This window comes from Coturnix japonica, chromosome 9 (assembly GCF_001577835.2).
Source record: "Coturnix japonica isolate 7356 chromosome 9, Coturnix japonica 2.1, whole genome shotgun sequence".
NCBI classification, from domain to species: Eukaryota; Metazoa; Chordata; class Aves; order Galliformes; family Phasianidae; genus Coturnix; species Coturnix japonica.
The window spans coordinates 15,882,682-15,897,208 of NC_029524.1; the positions used below are offsets into that span (position 1 = coordinate 15,882,682).

The 14,527-nt window shown below is 38.9% G+C and overlaps 1 protein-coding gene and 1 long non-coding RNA gene across 13 annotated transcripts in view; both read left to right on the plus strand.

Moving 5' to 3' along the window:
• Nucleotides 1-12,200, plus strand: part of TBL1XR1 (TBL1X receptor 1) — a 148,432-nt gene extending 136,232 nt beyond the window's left edge. For all 12 annotated transcript variants that reach the window (XM_015871581.1, XM_015871589.1, XM_015871583.1 and 9 more), the window contains 7 exons: nt 877-937; nt 2,089-2,210; nt 2,634-2,708; nt 3,821-3,948; nt 4,142-4,307; nt 5,606-5,707; nt 6,791-12,200. In XM_015871581.1, coding sequence (XP_015727067.1) covers nt 877-937; nt 2,089-2,210; nt 2,634-2,708; nt 3,821-3,948; nt 4,142-4,307; nt 5,606-5,707; nt 6,791-6,817 — 681 coding nt within the window. In that variant the 3' untranslated portion in view covers nt 6,818-12,200. The remainder of the gene's footprint in view (nt 1-876; nt 938-2,088; nt 2,211-2,633; nt 2,709-3,820; nt 3,949-4,141; nt 4,308-5,605; nt 5,708-6,790) is intronic.
• Nucleotides 12,201-13,248: 1,048 nt separating this feature from the next.
• LOC107318268 overlaps nt 13,249-14,527 on the plus strand; it is a 114,133-nt gene continuing 112,854 nt past the window's right edge. The window contains exon 1 of the long non-coding RNA XR_001557248.2: nt 13,249-14,064. This is a non-coding gene — a long non-coding RNA (uncharacterized LOC107318268). The remainder of the gene's footprint in view (nt 14,065-14,527) is intronic.

Consider the following 14,527-nt stretch of genomic DNA (forward strand, 5'->3'; position numbering starts at 1 on the left):
TGGATGGCTTATGCCAGTTTTAACATCTTTGTGGAACTTCGGCTTTAATTTGCAGAAAAACGTGCTGTAGGAGATACAGCCTCATTGTTTCAGTCAATAAAATTCATTGGCAAGGAACTGAAATTACGATTTGAGAAATATTCTTTATTAGTGGAAAGATCGACTCAACCTTTTGTCTTGTTTTTTGTAAATAATTTGTGATCTGTTCAAATTTGCTTTGAATTCCGTGTTTTTGTTGATGAAAATTTGCATTGCTAAGGTAGGTCAGGAACACAAGCATGTAATGCAGTGATTAAAATCATACTGATGTTGTCATGAAGATCTCTTCCATGAGAAAGACAGCAGAGTGCAGAGGACAGCTCAGATCAAAGTTACACCCATACTAAAAAATGAAGGAATCTGAAAGACTCGATTTCTGAGGCAGTGTTTGTATAAAGGTTTCCACAGGGGCAGACAAGTATTTGGAATTACAATTTGAATATACGTGTACTTGAAATTGAATTAGGTGTGCAGTGTGCATTAGAAGAATATAAATAGAACTGAGGAGATGCATTTGATTAATTAAAAAACAAAAAAACAACAAACCAACAAAACCAGAATTCCCTCCTTTTTTCCCCATCCAGACTCCAATACTGGAGTATTGGAGTATAAAATATAAACACCATTTTAGTGTTAGAGCATGTTAAGGTTCTCTTGTGTTGTCTGTACTCTACCAGTACTTCCTTTAGTACTAGGGAAAGCACTTGAAATATCACGCCATGTGAAGATGTGGGCAGTGGGGAGTAGGCTTGGTAATTTGGTACTTGTGAATGGCAGCAGCTGTGGGGAGCAAGCAGTTGGTGCAAGTGTGTTTATTAATCTATCTGTTTAATACAGACCACAATTATTTGGGATGCCCACACTGGTGAAGCCAAGCAGCAGTTTCCATTTCATTCTGGTGAGTGCTGATTTTGCTCATTCAGAATTACTGTCTGGAAAACCTGCATGTGTCATTTATTTGAAAAATAACATGCTTGAAGTTTATGGAGTCCATTCACACCTTTTTGGACTCTTACAGGCAGTCTTCAAATACTGACTCCCATATTTGTAGTTTCATGTAGTTTTAAAACATTAAAACTCACAACTTTATTGCAGTTGCATGGAAGATCATAAGAGATGGTCCATTATCAACTCGCTGTAGTGCAGGGGCAGACATGATGTGGTGAACTGCATGAGATTTATATATATCAGCTAAGGACTGCATTTGTCATTGTCCTGCTACAGTAATCCCATCTCCACATCCTGTTGTTCCTTACTTCCTGCTGTGCTGTCCTCAATTTGTTTGGCCACAAAGCAGTTAAAGGTCCTGTTTGCTGACTAGCTGGGACGAGAGAGTGAGCCACCTCCTGGGAGGGCAGACAAATGGCTCTGCAGGGTGTGTGCTGAGAAGGCCCGCCAGGATCAGGTGGAAAACAGCAGAGGGGAGATGATGTACAAATCATCAAAGGGCCTTGAAGAAATGTCTCATTTCCACGTTTTAATTTACTTGCCCAGTGTTTTTGGTGGCATGACAGCAATCAAAAATATCAGTTCTTGATTTACTCTTGGCAATTTTGTGTGCTCTTGGCCATAAATAACTCATCCTGGCCAAACTGAAAATGAGGACCGTGATTAAGCCTCAAGTTACCATACCCTAAAATGCTGAAATTAAAATAAATGAATAGAGTAAATCACAATCCTTTCACTGGCTGACATCAGTGAGCACAAACGTGCGCTGTAAGCTGTGAGAATCTGTGACTTGAGAATCTGGCTCTTGAGATTTACTTTAAGGTGACTTAATGATACTTTGCTTTCTTGTTGGCTCTGTTCTGTATAGCTTTCATTTCAGATATATCCCATGTTTTAGTGACTATGACGTTTTATACCATATTTTTGGTTAGACTATTCAGCTGCCTTTCTCATTGTTTTAAGTGTTTGATCATCTTTAGAACTTCTGTAAAATTAATAGCTGCTTCCTGTTGGCATTTATTTGAAGGTGGAGAATGGTAAATTTGTAAATCAAATTTCTGCAGGATATGTATCACAGTGTTAAATATTTTGTTCTTTTAGCACCAGCATTAGATGTTGACTGGCAGAGCAACAACACATTTGCCTCTTGCAGCACAGACATGTGCATTCATGTCTGTAAACTAGGACAAGATAGGCCCATCAAAACCTTCCAGGGTCACACAGTAAGTACTGGAAAATGACAAATTTTATGACGTTTTTATTAATGATGGGCTGATGGGTTGGGCAGGGATTGTCACTAACCTTGCCAGTATACACAGCTTGTGTAAGAGTTGGTCTTTGGCAACAGGCATTAGATACGTACCCAGGTAGATGTAGTTGAGATCATATGTAAGTTCAGTCTCTCTGATGAGAACAAAACTTGCTCTTGTCTGCAGCTATTTTTACCAGGATGGCTTTAGAAGAAGAAACAGATTAATTTAATTTTCCTATGTATCATGCTGTGTTAAGGTCATGTATGGAATGAAAATTAAATGTTAAAATAGTGGTAATTATGCAAATAACTTGCAACTGCGACTTCATCTTTTGTATGCTGTCATTTGTAATGGAAGTGAAAATTCTAATCTATTCTCACTGCTCAATTTTAGAATGAAGTAAACGCAATCAAATGGGATCCAACTGGTAATCTTCTGGCATCCTGTTCAGACGATATGACTCTAAAGGTAATTGGAGTGATGGCTGTTGTCTTTGTAGGACTTTGGAAAACACACCATTAGTTTGAGCGATGGAGCCATATCGCTGCTGGTTCCGTGTCGTCTTAATGTTTGTTCTTTTTTGATGGAACAAGATTAGGCAATCCCAGCAATCCCTTTGCTAATCAGAGCCAAGCTTTGGTCCAGAGAGCTTGTTACAGGCTGCCACCTCGAGACTTGGAGCATGATGTATTAGGTGCTTTTAGCTGTTTACAAAATTAAGTCATTAATCATTAAGCTGTCACACTTGTTGGTTGCTTTTGGTTAAAAGGGATAGTTGGAATGCATGTAATGTCCTAACACGTACAAGAATCTGTGCCTAGATCCTTTCATGGTTTCTTCTGTTTTTCCATGCTTTCTAGTTAAAACCTTTAGCACGTTATTTCTTGTAAGACTGTGTGTGTGCCTTTGTTTTTTTCACTTCAGCCAGACTCTTTCTACAGTTTTAATTGTACCAGCATGTTTCTCCTGGATAATTCTTGTATAACCATTATAACTCTTAATAGAATAAGTTTATTGTTTTAGTTGTAGGATATCATGGCTGAGTTGGAGCCCTGTGGAGCTCCTCCTCTGTGCAAAATATTGCACAAGCACCTGGCAATGCCAGTCACAATAAGCCAAGAAAATGTCATAATGGCTTTTGAACTACGCTTCTATTGCTTTGCATGAGAACAGCACATTTTCCTACTAACTCTGTTTCACTCAATCTGTGTAGCAAGAAGGAAGTTCATTTAAAAATAGGACTGTGATATTTTGTCAACTCAGACATGAACATACACATATTGCTCTTCTCATTTCAGCATCTGTTATCTTCTATACGTTTTTCAAGTGACACATAGTTAGCACATGTAGATTGGTTTCTGTAGACAATATCTTGATTGCTTATTATGCCATCAGGTACTTAGTGCCCTCCTTTATTGAGTTCTGAAATAATTTTTACAGTAATTACTTTGGAAATACAGCAGTCACAGAAAATGCTTTGTGAGTAGCTTAAAAGTCAGGCTGCAGAAATAAAGGTACAAAAAGTATCTTAATGCAATATTGTGCTGAATGTCTTTTTGTTGTCTTCTATTTTATCACAGATCTGGAGTATGAAGCAAGACAGTTGTGTCCATGACTTACAAGCACACAACAAAGAAATTTATACTATCAAATGGAGTCCTACGGGACCAGGAACAAATAATCCAAATGCCAATCTTATGTTAGCAAGGTACTTCATAATCCTGTTTTAGAGGTTTTGTGTTTTATTTTAAGAAATAGAGCACTATGTTTACTTTGCTTTTTCACTTAATTATATGTGCAAAATGTTTCAAATGATGTAGGATGCTTAATCAGTTGTATTAAAAACAAAATTGTGCAAAACTGAGAAGTAATTAATCTCTTTTTTTTTTCTCCCTTGACAGTGCATCCTTTGATTCTACTGTTCGGTTATGGGATGTAGACAGAGGAATCTGTATTCATACTCTGACAAAACATCAAGAACCTGTGTACAGTGTAGCTTTCAGTCCTGATGGCAGGTACCTGGCCAGCGGCTCCTTTGATAAATGCGTACACATCTGGAACACACAGGTATTGCTCTTTTGTCTGCTTAGGAAGTTTTCTCAGTCTTTTCCATCAGTGCTTTTCCAACCTTAGTTTCACCATCTTTTTTTTGGACACAGAGAACTTTGTCCTTACTAAGGTGATGATTTACCTTTTCCTTGTCCCAAGGTTTCTTCTGTGTCACGGATTACTTAGATTTACCTATGCCCGTGACAGGGGAAGCCACCCCGTGCGCCCCCCCCCGGGGCCTGGAAAGGAGGGGAAAAAGGGGAGTGGGATAAAACAGCGACCATTTTAGGAGGAAAAACTTATTTTACTAAATATGATATCGAAATACAAGATAACACAATATAATATAATTGAGGCTAACAAATCAAACAAAACAGAGAGAGAGAGTCCCCGAAAACCGAGAGGCCTACTGTGAACTTTAGGCGACACGGCTGGAACGCTTCCCACTCTCCGAGAAGTTCGAGAGAAGAAGGAGGGCACTCCAGCCTGGAAACGAGATTATATAGAGTCCTGGTCCCGTGACTTATTGTTACTCCTGTTGTTCTCTGGGATATGTAGTCTTCTTCTGTGGACTGCACATTCAATAGAAGTATCCATACTTGACATGATGTTATGATGTGGAATACTGATAGCAAAATTACAAAATTACAAAACCATGACATTTCTGTTAATGGACGTATGTTAAATTTTTCTTTCTGTGTGAAATGTACCTGCAGGTGGTGAAGGCGCCCCAAAAGAGCCCAAAACCACACCCGAGACACATTCAGCAGTCTCTGCAGTAGCTTGTTGCATCCAAAAACTGTTACCTCTGACATATAAACTCCTGATAAATTAGCTCTGCTGTGAAAAAAATGTTAAGTGAACGTAGGCGTACAAGCCTGATACTTGATAGCTATTTCATTGAATGTCACTGGAAAGCAAAAGAATGTAAAGTGAGAGAAGATGGTGACAGATCTTTTTGCAAAACTTTCTGAGAAAGAGCACTATTACTTTGCTTTTCTGTCAGAGGAGAGCTGATGGAAGATGAAAGTGTAAAATCTGCGTTGTTAGGCAAGGTGTGATCTGGTTACCAGGAATTGGATGTATTATAATTTGATCAAGGCCAACTGTGGTTTCACCTTTCAAACAGAGACTATTAAGATGCTGTAATTGTTTGTCAAATCCTTTTGCACAGTTCTTAGATGGTTGTGATTCACGGACTATTTCCCCCTGAGAATTTCAGCTGTTAAAAACATGAGGGAAGTTTTACATGCAGTAGAAATGTACTTGATCCCATGTATTTTGTTATATTAATTACATGTTTTGTCCCTTTTTAGACAGGTGCCCTAGTTCACAGTTATAGGGGAACAGGAGGGATTTTTGAGGTTTGCTGGAATGCAGCAGGAGACAAAGTTGGAGCAAGTGCTTCAGATGGTTCAGTAAGTGTAGCTTGACTTGTTTAACACTCTGACATGTTTTGACTAACAGTGGAGATGGTATTTCCTTGTGTACCTGATGTTTAAATACATGCAGCTTTCACGTATATGTTTTTCGTATAAGGTTTATACAATTTGGAAGTAGGATGTCTTGATTCCAGCTTGATATGTTACTGTTCTAAACCCACCAGAGTCAGAAGATGCGTTTAATTTAAATTCCCTGTCCTTTCTGGTGCTTAATTTGGAAAATCTGTTCAGGGTGGCTGGTTGTTTTTCATATCATTTTTATCATGTGATTGCAGAAACTATCGTGAAAAGAACAAAAATCTCAAGGCATATCCTGACTGGAAGTTAATTGCCATTCCACTCAAGGTTACTCTTACATACAGGCAACGTAACCTTTCCAGTCTTCTAGTTAATTTGACTCAGGAGGCTAATTGTACTTGCAACAGATGTGTTTGTGGTTTTCATTTAATTTTGATTCTTCTAAGGTGTGTCCTTGCTATGATTTGTTGGTAAAAGACCACCCTCATCTCCTCTGTTTTGAATACATTTTTAGCTGGCGATAGCTAAGCAAACAGGAGCGCTTTGGAACCACTCGATGACTAAAAGCAGATCTTGTCTGTGGTTGGTTTACTGTGTCTGACAGAACTAGGAGCACTGCTTAGTGAAGGCTTTAGAAAATTGAACTGTGTGTTTATACAATGTTAATTATTATTATTTTTTAGAGTATTCTGATCAGTTCTTGTATTTTCTGAGAATGTATTTTTAATTCAGTTTTACTATATTTTTATAAATAAGAGAAGTTCCTGACCTTCTAATGTGAAGTAACAGGCAAACAGCTCACGTAAGAGATTTTGAACAGCTCATATGATAATTCAGGGCAGCAGTACCGTTAGCAGGGCTGGCTGTGTGCTGATAACCCAGGAGCTCACGTACTGATTTTTACCCCCAGGTCATTTAGAAATTCAAGGTTACACAGTCTGTTCCATAGGTTTCGTTCAGCTGTTTCATGCAGAGTTGTGTAAATGCATAATATCATGCAGTGTGCATTTCCTGTATGTGTATTTTTCTTTTTTCTTACAGGTTTGTGTATTAGACCTACGGAAATAGCGCTACTAGTTGGAAGCCATGGACCGACTATGAATGTGTACATAGCCAAAATGACTGTCCCTGACCCATGTACTGCTATAGTCCCAATTGAACCATGGCCAGTCCACTACAGCCAAACGTAAAAGAAATATATACATATACTGTATATAAAAATAAAGTTACACCCTGAAGAGGATGACAGAGTTTTGTCACAGCTTGTGAATCCCATTCACCAAGTGCTGGAATCTGCTGTGCCCCAAAATAACATTTTAATGTTTTGGATATGAAAAACAGAAGAGAGAGCGAGAGAGAGAGAGAGAGAAATATACCGTATACAAGAGCAGACCCATATACATACCAAATTCAGAAGATATAATGGCAGCCTTCATTACCCCTTTTCCCCTCTTAATCCGCTATGACAATGGATTGTGGGGTATCTTTTTTTTTTCTTCATTCTCCTTCTCAGTAGCTGAGCAGTTTGTGTGTACAGAGAAAACGGACTTACAGAAATCTGCAGCAGTAGTTTTTTCTTTGCTTTTAACCATTGGGTTTTCTGTTTTGTTTTGGTTAAGTTTACGGATGCATGAAGTAAGGGAGTGAATTAGTTTCTTGTTTATGTTCTTTTTTATCACCTTGGGAAAAAAAAAACACAAAAAAACACAAAAAAAACAAAAAAAGATGTTTCTTTGAAACATATTTGAATGCATTCTTTGAGGAGGTAGATTGAACCTGACGGTGTTTGGTACATTTTGTGACTCCCAGAGCACAATTTTGTGAACAGAAGGAGGGTGGAAAAGGGTTGTGGAGAGAGAAGAAAAAAATCCTTCTTTGAGGCTTTATTTTACGTCCCGCTCATCTACATAGTGTGACAGCGTTGGGTATGATGCGGTGTTTTATTTTCTGGTGATATGGCTGGAATGCAGCAGTATCTTATTTGGGACGTAATTCTGCCAAACCTAAGAATAGAAAGGCACAAAAGTACAGAAGTGAAACATACAGGGATGCAAGAAAAAGAAAAAAAAAAAGAAAAAAGGAAAAAAACAAAACTACAAAAAAGAGGAAAATGAAATTGCATCTTCTGTTGCTTTAAGACCATAGCTAAAATATGGTTAAATATGGTTAAATTGTGCACTATTATGACAAGGAGCAAACTATAGCTGGGGGATTTGTTAAGATCGTTCTGGACAAGGGTTCATGCCACAGCTTCTCTGGGAGTTGCCCATCGTTATTTGTAGGAGCTTAGATGTATAATTGTAACCAAACTCCAGTATTAAAAGTGTCTCATGTAATTTTTCTTTATTAAAATCTTTGGCATATATTTGATAACACTGCCATTAAGAGGCAAAATGTTTACTACCTTAGATTTAAAAGAAAATATCTTAAACAGAGGACTTGCTTCAAGTTTATTTTAATAGCAGTGATTCAGCTTATTTAAAAGATGAATACTTGCACTAATTCCCCTGCTGCTCCAGTCCTGCAGTTTGTTGTATCACGTGACTACAATTTTTTTTTTCCAAATATAGGGTAGATGTAAGCTGCTATTTTTTTAATAATCACTACTATATAGTGTCTTTTACTCTGTTTACAATATCGAGTATTTTTCTTACAATGACAGATGTATATGGCAAACCTTTTTCTGCTCATGTGATTAAAAATATACTGATAGTGGTTTTATTTGTAAATGATAGCATGAGTTTGTGTTTACGCGTACGTGTAGTTGAGGAGGTTGCATCACGTCCTGCATACAAGTCCAAGAGTGTAAATTTATACAGAGGAGAGGTTGTCAAATTTGTGTCCCAGGCATTTTACTTAAGGAATGGTTTATATTACAGAGAGAGCTTTGTGAAGTTATCAGTTTTATAACACTATTTCAATCACAAATAATTTTGTGGCTCATGATTGCGATATTTTTTTTTCCTTCTGTTTTTCCCCTCTGAGTTATGTAGAAATTGATTAAATCCAGATAGTGCAGCTTTCACGTTTTACCAGTGGTCCTTTAGGCATTGATTTCTGCTATTTCCATGGAATAAACATGACTTGAAGCAAGTCTGAGTTTGACTAAGGTAGGGGAGCAATTTGCCAGCGGTAAAGAGAAGTCAACAATGCATTCTTTATATATACCCCTGGAATGTAATATTATCATATACAGCATTTAAAAACAAGAAAAAAATCGTATCCATAAAGGCAGTCATCCGTGATGGTTCAGTGCCAGCTGTTTTTAGGGTTTGGGAACATATTACAAATGTTTAGAGCAATTACTCGGTGAGTTAAGAGTACGTAGGAAGCCTAATATATTGAGTGTCTGGCACTTGAAATGTTGCTTTTATTGCTGGAGGTCCATGACTGTGGCTGACCTCTGTCATTAATGAAAAAAAAAAATAATAAAAAAATAAAAATTCTGTGCAATAATTTTAAACCGTGCTCCCAGGAATAGACACAAATGTTTTGAGTATGTTTAAGCTGCATTTTTCGTTTAGCATTGCGTTTGTCAATTGCACTGAATTTAAACCTGAAAGTCAGAGGTGATTCTTGATAGTACTTTTGTATTTTAATATGGACGGTTTTATTCATTTTCATAAAAGTCATTGGATGATTCTTTCAGCCAATCCAAACAGTCGTGGTGGAATTCTGTGACATAGCTGCAAAATCACACAGCCATTTTTAGGGTATTGCCATTTTTCCTCTTTCTCAGTCATCAGCTGTTTTGGTTGTAATTCTAGTTGCTTAAGCATAGTATCACATATTCATAAATAGATACAACAGAGCTTTGGTCTCGGAGGTCCAGGGTTTTCAGGTGCTCGAAGCATAGTCCAGCAATGCCAGATGTGTTGACTTGAGAGCTCTGGACACGCAGGCTAACGCCCCAACCCAGTGTTAATGCGCCGTGCCCACCGCAGCGGAGTCATGCCAGGCCCCACAGCAGCGGGTCTGGCTGTAGGTGTTTTATTGTTGTCCTTTACTAGCATGCCACAGTGCTGCTCCTGCTCACACCTCTTTTTGCCTCTTGTTTTATACACTGTTAAATGCATGCATGCCAGGTGTGCTAGGTTCTGTGATTCTGTGAAGTAAAAAGAAAAAAAAAATCACAAAAAAAAAAGAAGAAAACCATAAATTTATTGCATTTTATAGCACAAAGACCTCGTATTCAATAGTGAGGTAGACTATCCAAATTTTTCCTTTAAATTGAGTATGCCAAATGTCGGTAAGAGCCTAATTTTGTATCAGTGTATGCACATGCTTAGTCTTACATAGAGATTAATTCTGTTGCTCCTGTTTTCAGAGTCTGAAGGCAAATGTGTGCATAGGCCTTTGCCTGCGTGGAAGTCACAGTCTTTTCCATTCAGCCTGTCAATGGGCAGACGTCCAAGTAGAGGATAAAAGGAAGGGGAAAAACTGGGCTCAAGAGTGAATGCTGGAATAAGGAAGGAACTGCTCTTCAGTTTGCTGTTTTTCTATGCATCGACGTCAGAATCCCGTTGCTCGTTTCTGCATAGTTAGGTCCAGGTTTCTGTAGAATTCCTCTTTTTCTATTTTGCTTTATCTTTTCCTGCGTTTTTAAATCGATGTAAAGATTCCCAACCAGTGGACTTTTTAGTGTAGTTAAGAGAATATCTAGGTCCTCGTAAAAAAAGCTTTTTTTAGACTCTTTATAATGTTGATAAACTCAGTTTATTCTGGGACTACAATTGTGCAGGGTTATTTAGCGTGTCTACTAGATGATTGGAAATCTTATATGAAACACTAAAAGTGCCTCTTTTTCTGGGTTGGGTGGAGGGAGGTAATAGTTACCAGAGTCAGAATGACATGGCATTTTGAAGCATGTTTCTTCATTTCATGACACTTTAATGCATCTTGAGAGAAAGGCCAAAGATTTCTACCAATTTTAATTAATTTTCCTTTTAAAAGCACTCCTTTTTCCTTACACTGCTTACCTCATGCTAGGGCGTGTTTAATGGGACATTGTACCTTTGAGATGTTCTTTGTGTTCAGGAAGAAGGGTTGGCAGATCCGGGTGGCTGTGCCATTTTGCCCACAGAGCAATCTTGCAGCTGAGGCCTTCGGTTCTGCTGAATGAAGGAATCTCCTTAAAACCGCAAACTGGGTTTTTCAGCTTGTAAATAAAAGGTTGTATGTTTTTGTCCGTTCGGCAAAGAGGAGCCTTGGGACCCAATTTTCCAATCTTGACTCGATCAGAAATCCCTTTGTCTTTTCACTTCATGAGAAAACTTTGCCAGAATAAGCATTGGAAGATATGTGGATCTGTGTCACAGCACGCCATGTAGGCCAGGCGAGCGCCTCGCTGGTGCCAGAGCAGGGCTGTGCTGGAGTAGGGCTACTGCACTTAGCCCATGTTCCTTTCCAATGAGGAGCCTTGTCTTCTAACCTCACAAAGCCCTGTAGAGCCATTCCCTGGGGGGATCATTTCGCACTCTCCAGAAGTCTGAAGAAAGCAGAAGCAACATTGTGGCATGTTAGAAGCAAATAAGGCTTCCGGAGACAGCAGTAAATCTCCATCAAAGATCCCTGACATTTTCCTTAGGGAGAGAGCCAAGGAGCAGTCTTCACATCTCCCTCTAGAGAAAGCTCTGAAATCCCACGTTCTGTGAAAGCGTGGCTGTCTTCGCTGTCGGTCTGGAGGCAGACAAGGCAGGAAGATGTGCCACGTCTTAACAGAAGGCGGATTTAGTGTTAATAGTGCTTCAGATCAGTAGTTTTGAGTACATGCTCTTTTTCTCTGCCTTTAAGTTTGCAGCTTGACAGTAACTTAAGGCACGTTTTGTTTCGTTTCCCTTTTTTTTTTAATTAATCATTCATTTTTACTTCATGATGTTTTTGTCATTTGTGGGTAAATACAAGAAAACAGTCTGCATGTTGTTGCTAGTCCAGTGTACTTTGCAATCTTGTCCTCAACAGACTGCAGTGTGCAGAACAGTAATTCTAGAATACAGAAGTAATTTTCTCTCTCTCCTGACATTGACATTGTAGTTGTAATGGTTTCATTTGGAGTTACAAATCCTTTGGGTCTAATTCTGTGAGCCTACCTATAGCACTGGATTAAAATGTCTGCATCATTTCTTCAGTTATCCAGTTAAACTACAGCTGTTGTAAAAGTGTAAACCAGCCCATGACAGTTTTTTGTACTTGTTTAAAGGACTTTTATTGTTCAGTTTTCATGATTATTGTCTAAAGAAGACTGATATAGATGTTCTATACTGTCCTGGACCATGTTAATTACACTTTATGATGTATTTTGGTTCTACATCACAATGATTTGTCCCCAAGGCCCTTATATCCCTTCTAGGCACATTTTCTGTTGCAGTTTCCCTTTGCATTGTATTGCTTTGACAACTGTAATTTGAATCAGATCTGAAAGAGGTCCAGAATAAAATATATTTTGATATTACCTTGGCTGAATTTTCTATCACGGTAATTTTTAATGCTTGGTACAGAAGATTTGCAGATGATTGAGTTGGGAAAGTGATAGATGTGAACGATATTCGTTTTGGCATGCTTTCATTTAAGACCATATACAAGAAGCAACTCATTGAGAACAAACAGCAGACCATCTAAAAACTGAGGTTGTCCTCGGTGTTCCTTTACCACTGTGCATTTGGTGTAGTAGAGCTTCTTTTTTGTGTGTTTCAAAGCCTTTGTCCTTTTTCTTGCCCATATGCTTGTGGAAGAGAGGCCGAGACATTCCCAGCTACGTGCAGCTGCTTCAAGGATTTGGGTGAGCTGTGGGCAGGCTGCTGCCCAGTAACATGGTCTCATTTCATCTGTTCTTACAGAGTAATTCAATTGTGCAAAGGGTTGTGTTGTCACCTTATTTCACCTATTTGAAGCTGTTCCTAGTTAGACATGAAAAAGCATCTATGCGGCTGTTTGTAAAGAGGCTTGAACTCCTCTAGAATTGTGAGTCTTGTAATGCAGCAGGGAACCCAAACAGTTGGTTTTCAGTGTCACTGGAAATGTGTGGTGGAATTAGTTCTTTGTCATATGGTGATTTTATCCACTACAATATGTTTAAAAGTAATGGCTTTCAATCTTGTTTAACTGCTAATGCAAATACTTTATCAAAATCAGTTTATTTTGGCGAGTTGAAACTTGTTGAAAAGCATAATTAATGGGTTAAAAACGGGGGAGGAATTGTATTTTTGAAGTGTAAAAACAGTCTGGGATTTCACTCACCTGGAGTTTGGATGTGCTTGGGGATATCTCTGTCATTTCTTGAACACTGAGAAAGCAGAGCTGAATCAATCTCATGTTTTTCAGACAGACTCTGCTTGTGTCACAATACAGGAAGTTTGTGCATCTTCATACGGTGTCAGTGCAGATGCCCCACACTGGAGTACAGCCACCCTGCACTACTATGAGAGGTTCAGCGCTCCATAGCGTGGTAGCAGTGCTGCTTACCGCCTGTGAGGAGGGGATGCTGCTCCAGGTAGGTTGGTTGCGCCAATGCTGGCTGAATTTTCCTTTTGAAATGTCCTCCTTTTATAATAATCTGCTGTTTGTTTTTCTGTAGGAACTCATGATATTATGTACTCTTTAAAATCCATAGAGAATTGATTTAATGGAAATTGAAACAACGCTTTTGTTTCTGTGATGGCAGAGCAGCAGTAACAGAACTAGCAGGAGTCTGATGATGACTGTGGAGAGTGATGATGCCCGAGATAGGACAGTTGACCTTAAGGAAGCCTGGCCAGATTCACAGTGCAGATCCTATCTCTATCAGTAAGTGAAAATAATACCACAAGGGGCAGTTTGAAGGATTAAAACAAAAATACAAGTGCGATGCTGATTAGGTGCAGAGCCAATTCCCTAAGCAAGGAAGCAGAAGTATGTGCAGCTTGTTGCCATTGTGTTGTTTACAAATTCCTGCTCAGGTCTGTGAATTTTGCAGCATGTGCTGAATTAAATGTTCTATTATTTTTATTCCATTAAATATTCTATTTCACAAGAAAAGGTTCTGTTTCTGCGACAACCTTTACAGGAAATGATTCAAGATAGTTTCTACAGAAAACAGGTAGTAACCGCAGCCTGTGCTTGTAGAGCCAGGAAGTTTCATGGCCCATAAGGAATATCAGTTAAACAGAGGGGCTTCTTGTTTCCAGGACACGAGTCTGTGTTTGGCTTTATGTTTCAGGTGTACCGTTGCTGATTTGAGTGCTGAGCTGTGAAGTATTTGTTGACCCATTCATTTATCTCTGTCCTGGTCTATTACTGGATCTACTCAGTATTTCCATCAAATGCTTTTCTCTTTGCGGGTAAGTAGCGCCTTTGAACTGAACAAAGAAATCTGTGCTGGTAGTTTGAACATCAGCCCATTGCACGGCTGTGTTGCTTGTAATCTGGTCACGTTTCACATGCATGTGTGTGGGTGCAGGAATTGGGAGAGCTCTGCCCAGTTTTTCAGTTATTTTATTCCTCTTGGTTTAGGAGGGGTTTTAATAAGCGCAGTCTTAACTGAATGCTGCTGCTTTAGGGGGTTCTGTTTGAAAGTGCTGGGAAGGCGGTGGGAAATGACTGCGATCAGAAGCCTGGAAGAGTGCTCAACAGTCGGGCAGGCGGTTTGTGCCTATGTCTGACAGCTGCTAATTTGGTCTCTAAGGCTTTCCTGAACAAGATCCCAATATTGTGATAGCATTCATGACAAAGTACATTTGTCTAATCTGTATCTTCCTTGTAGCAATTAAAAACTTACTGTTTTGTCCACCCTGAATGGGGATT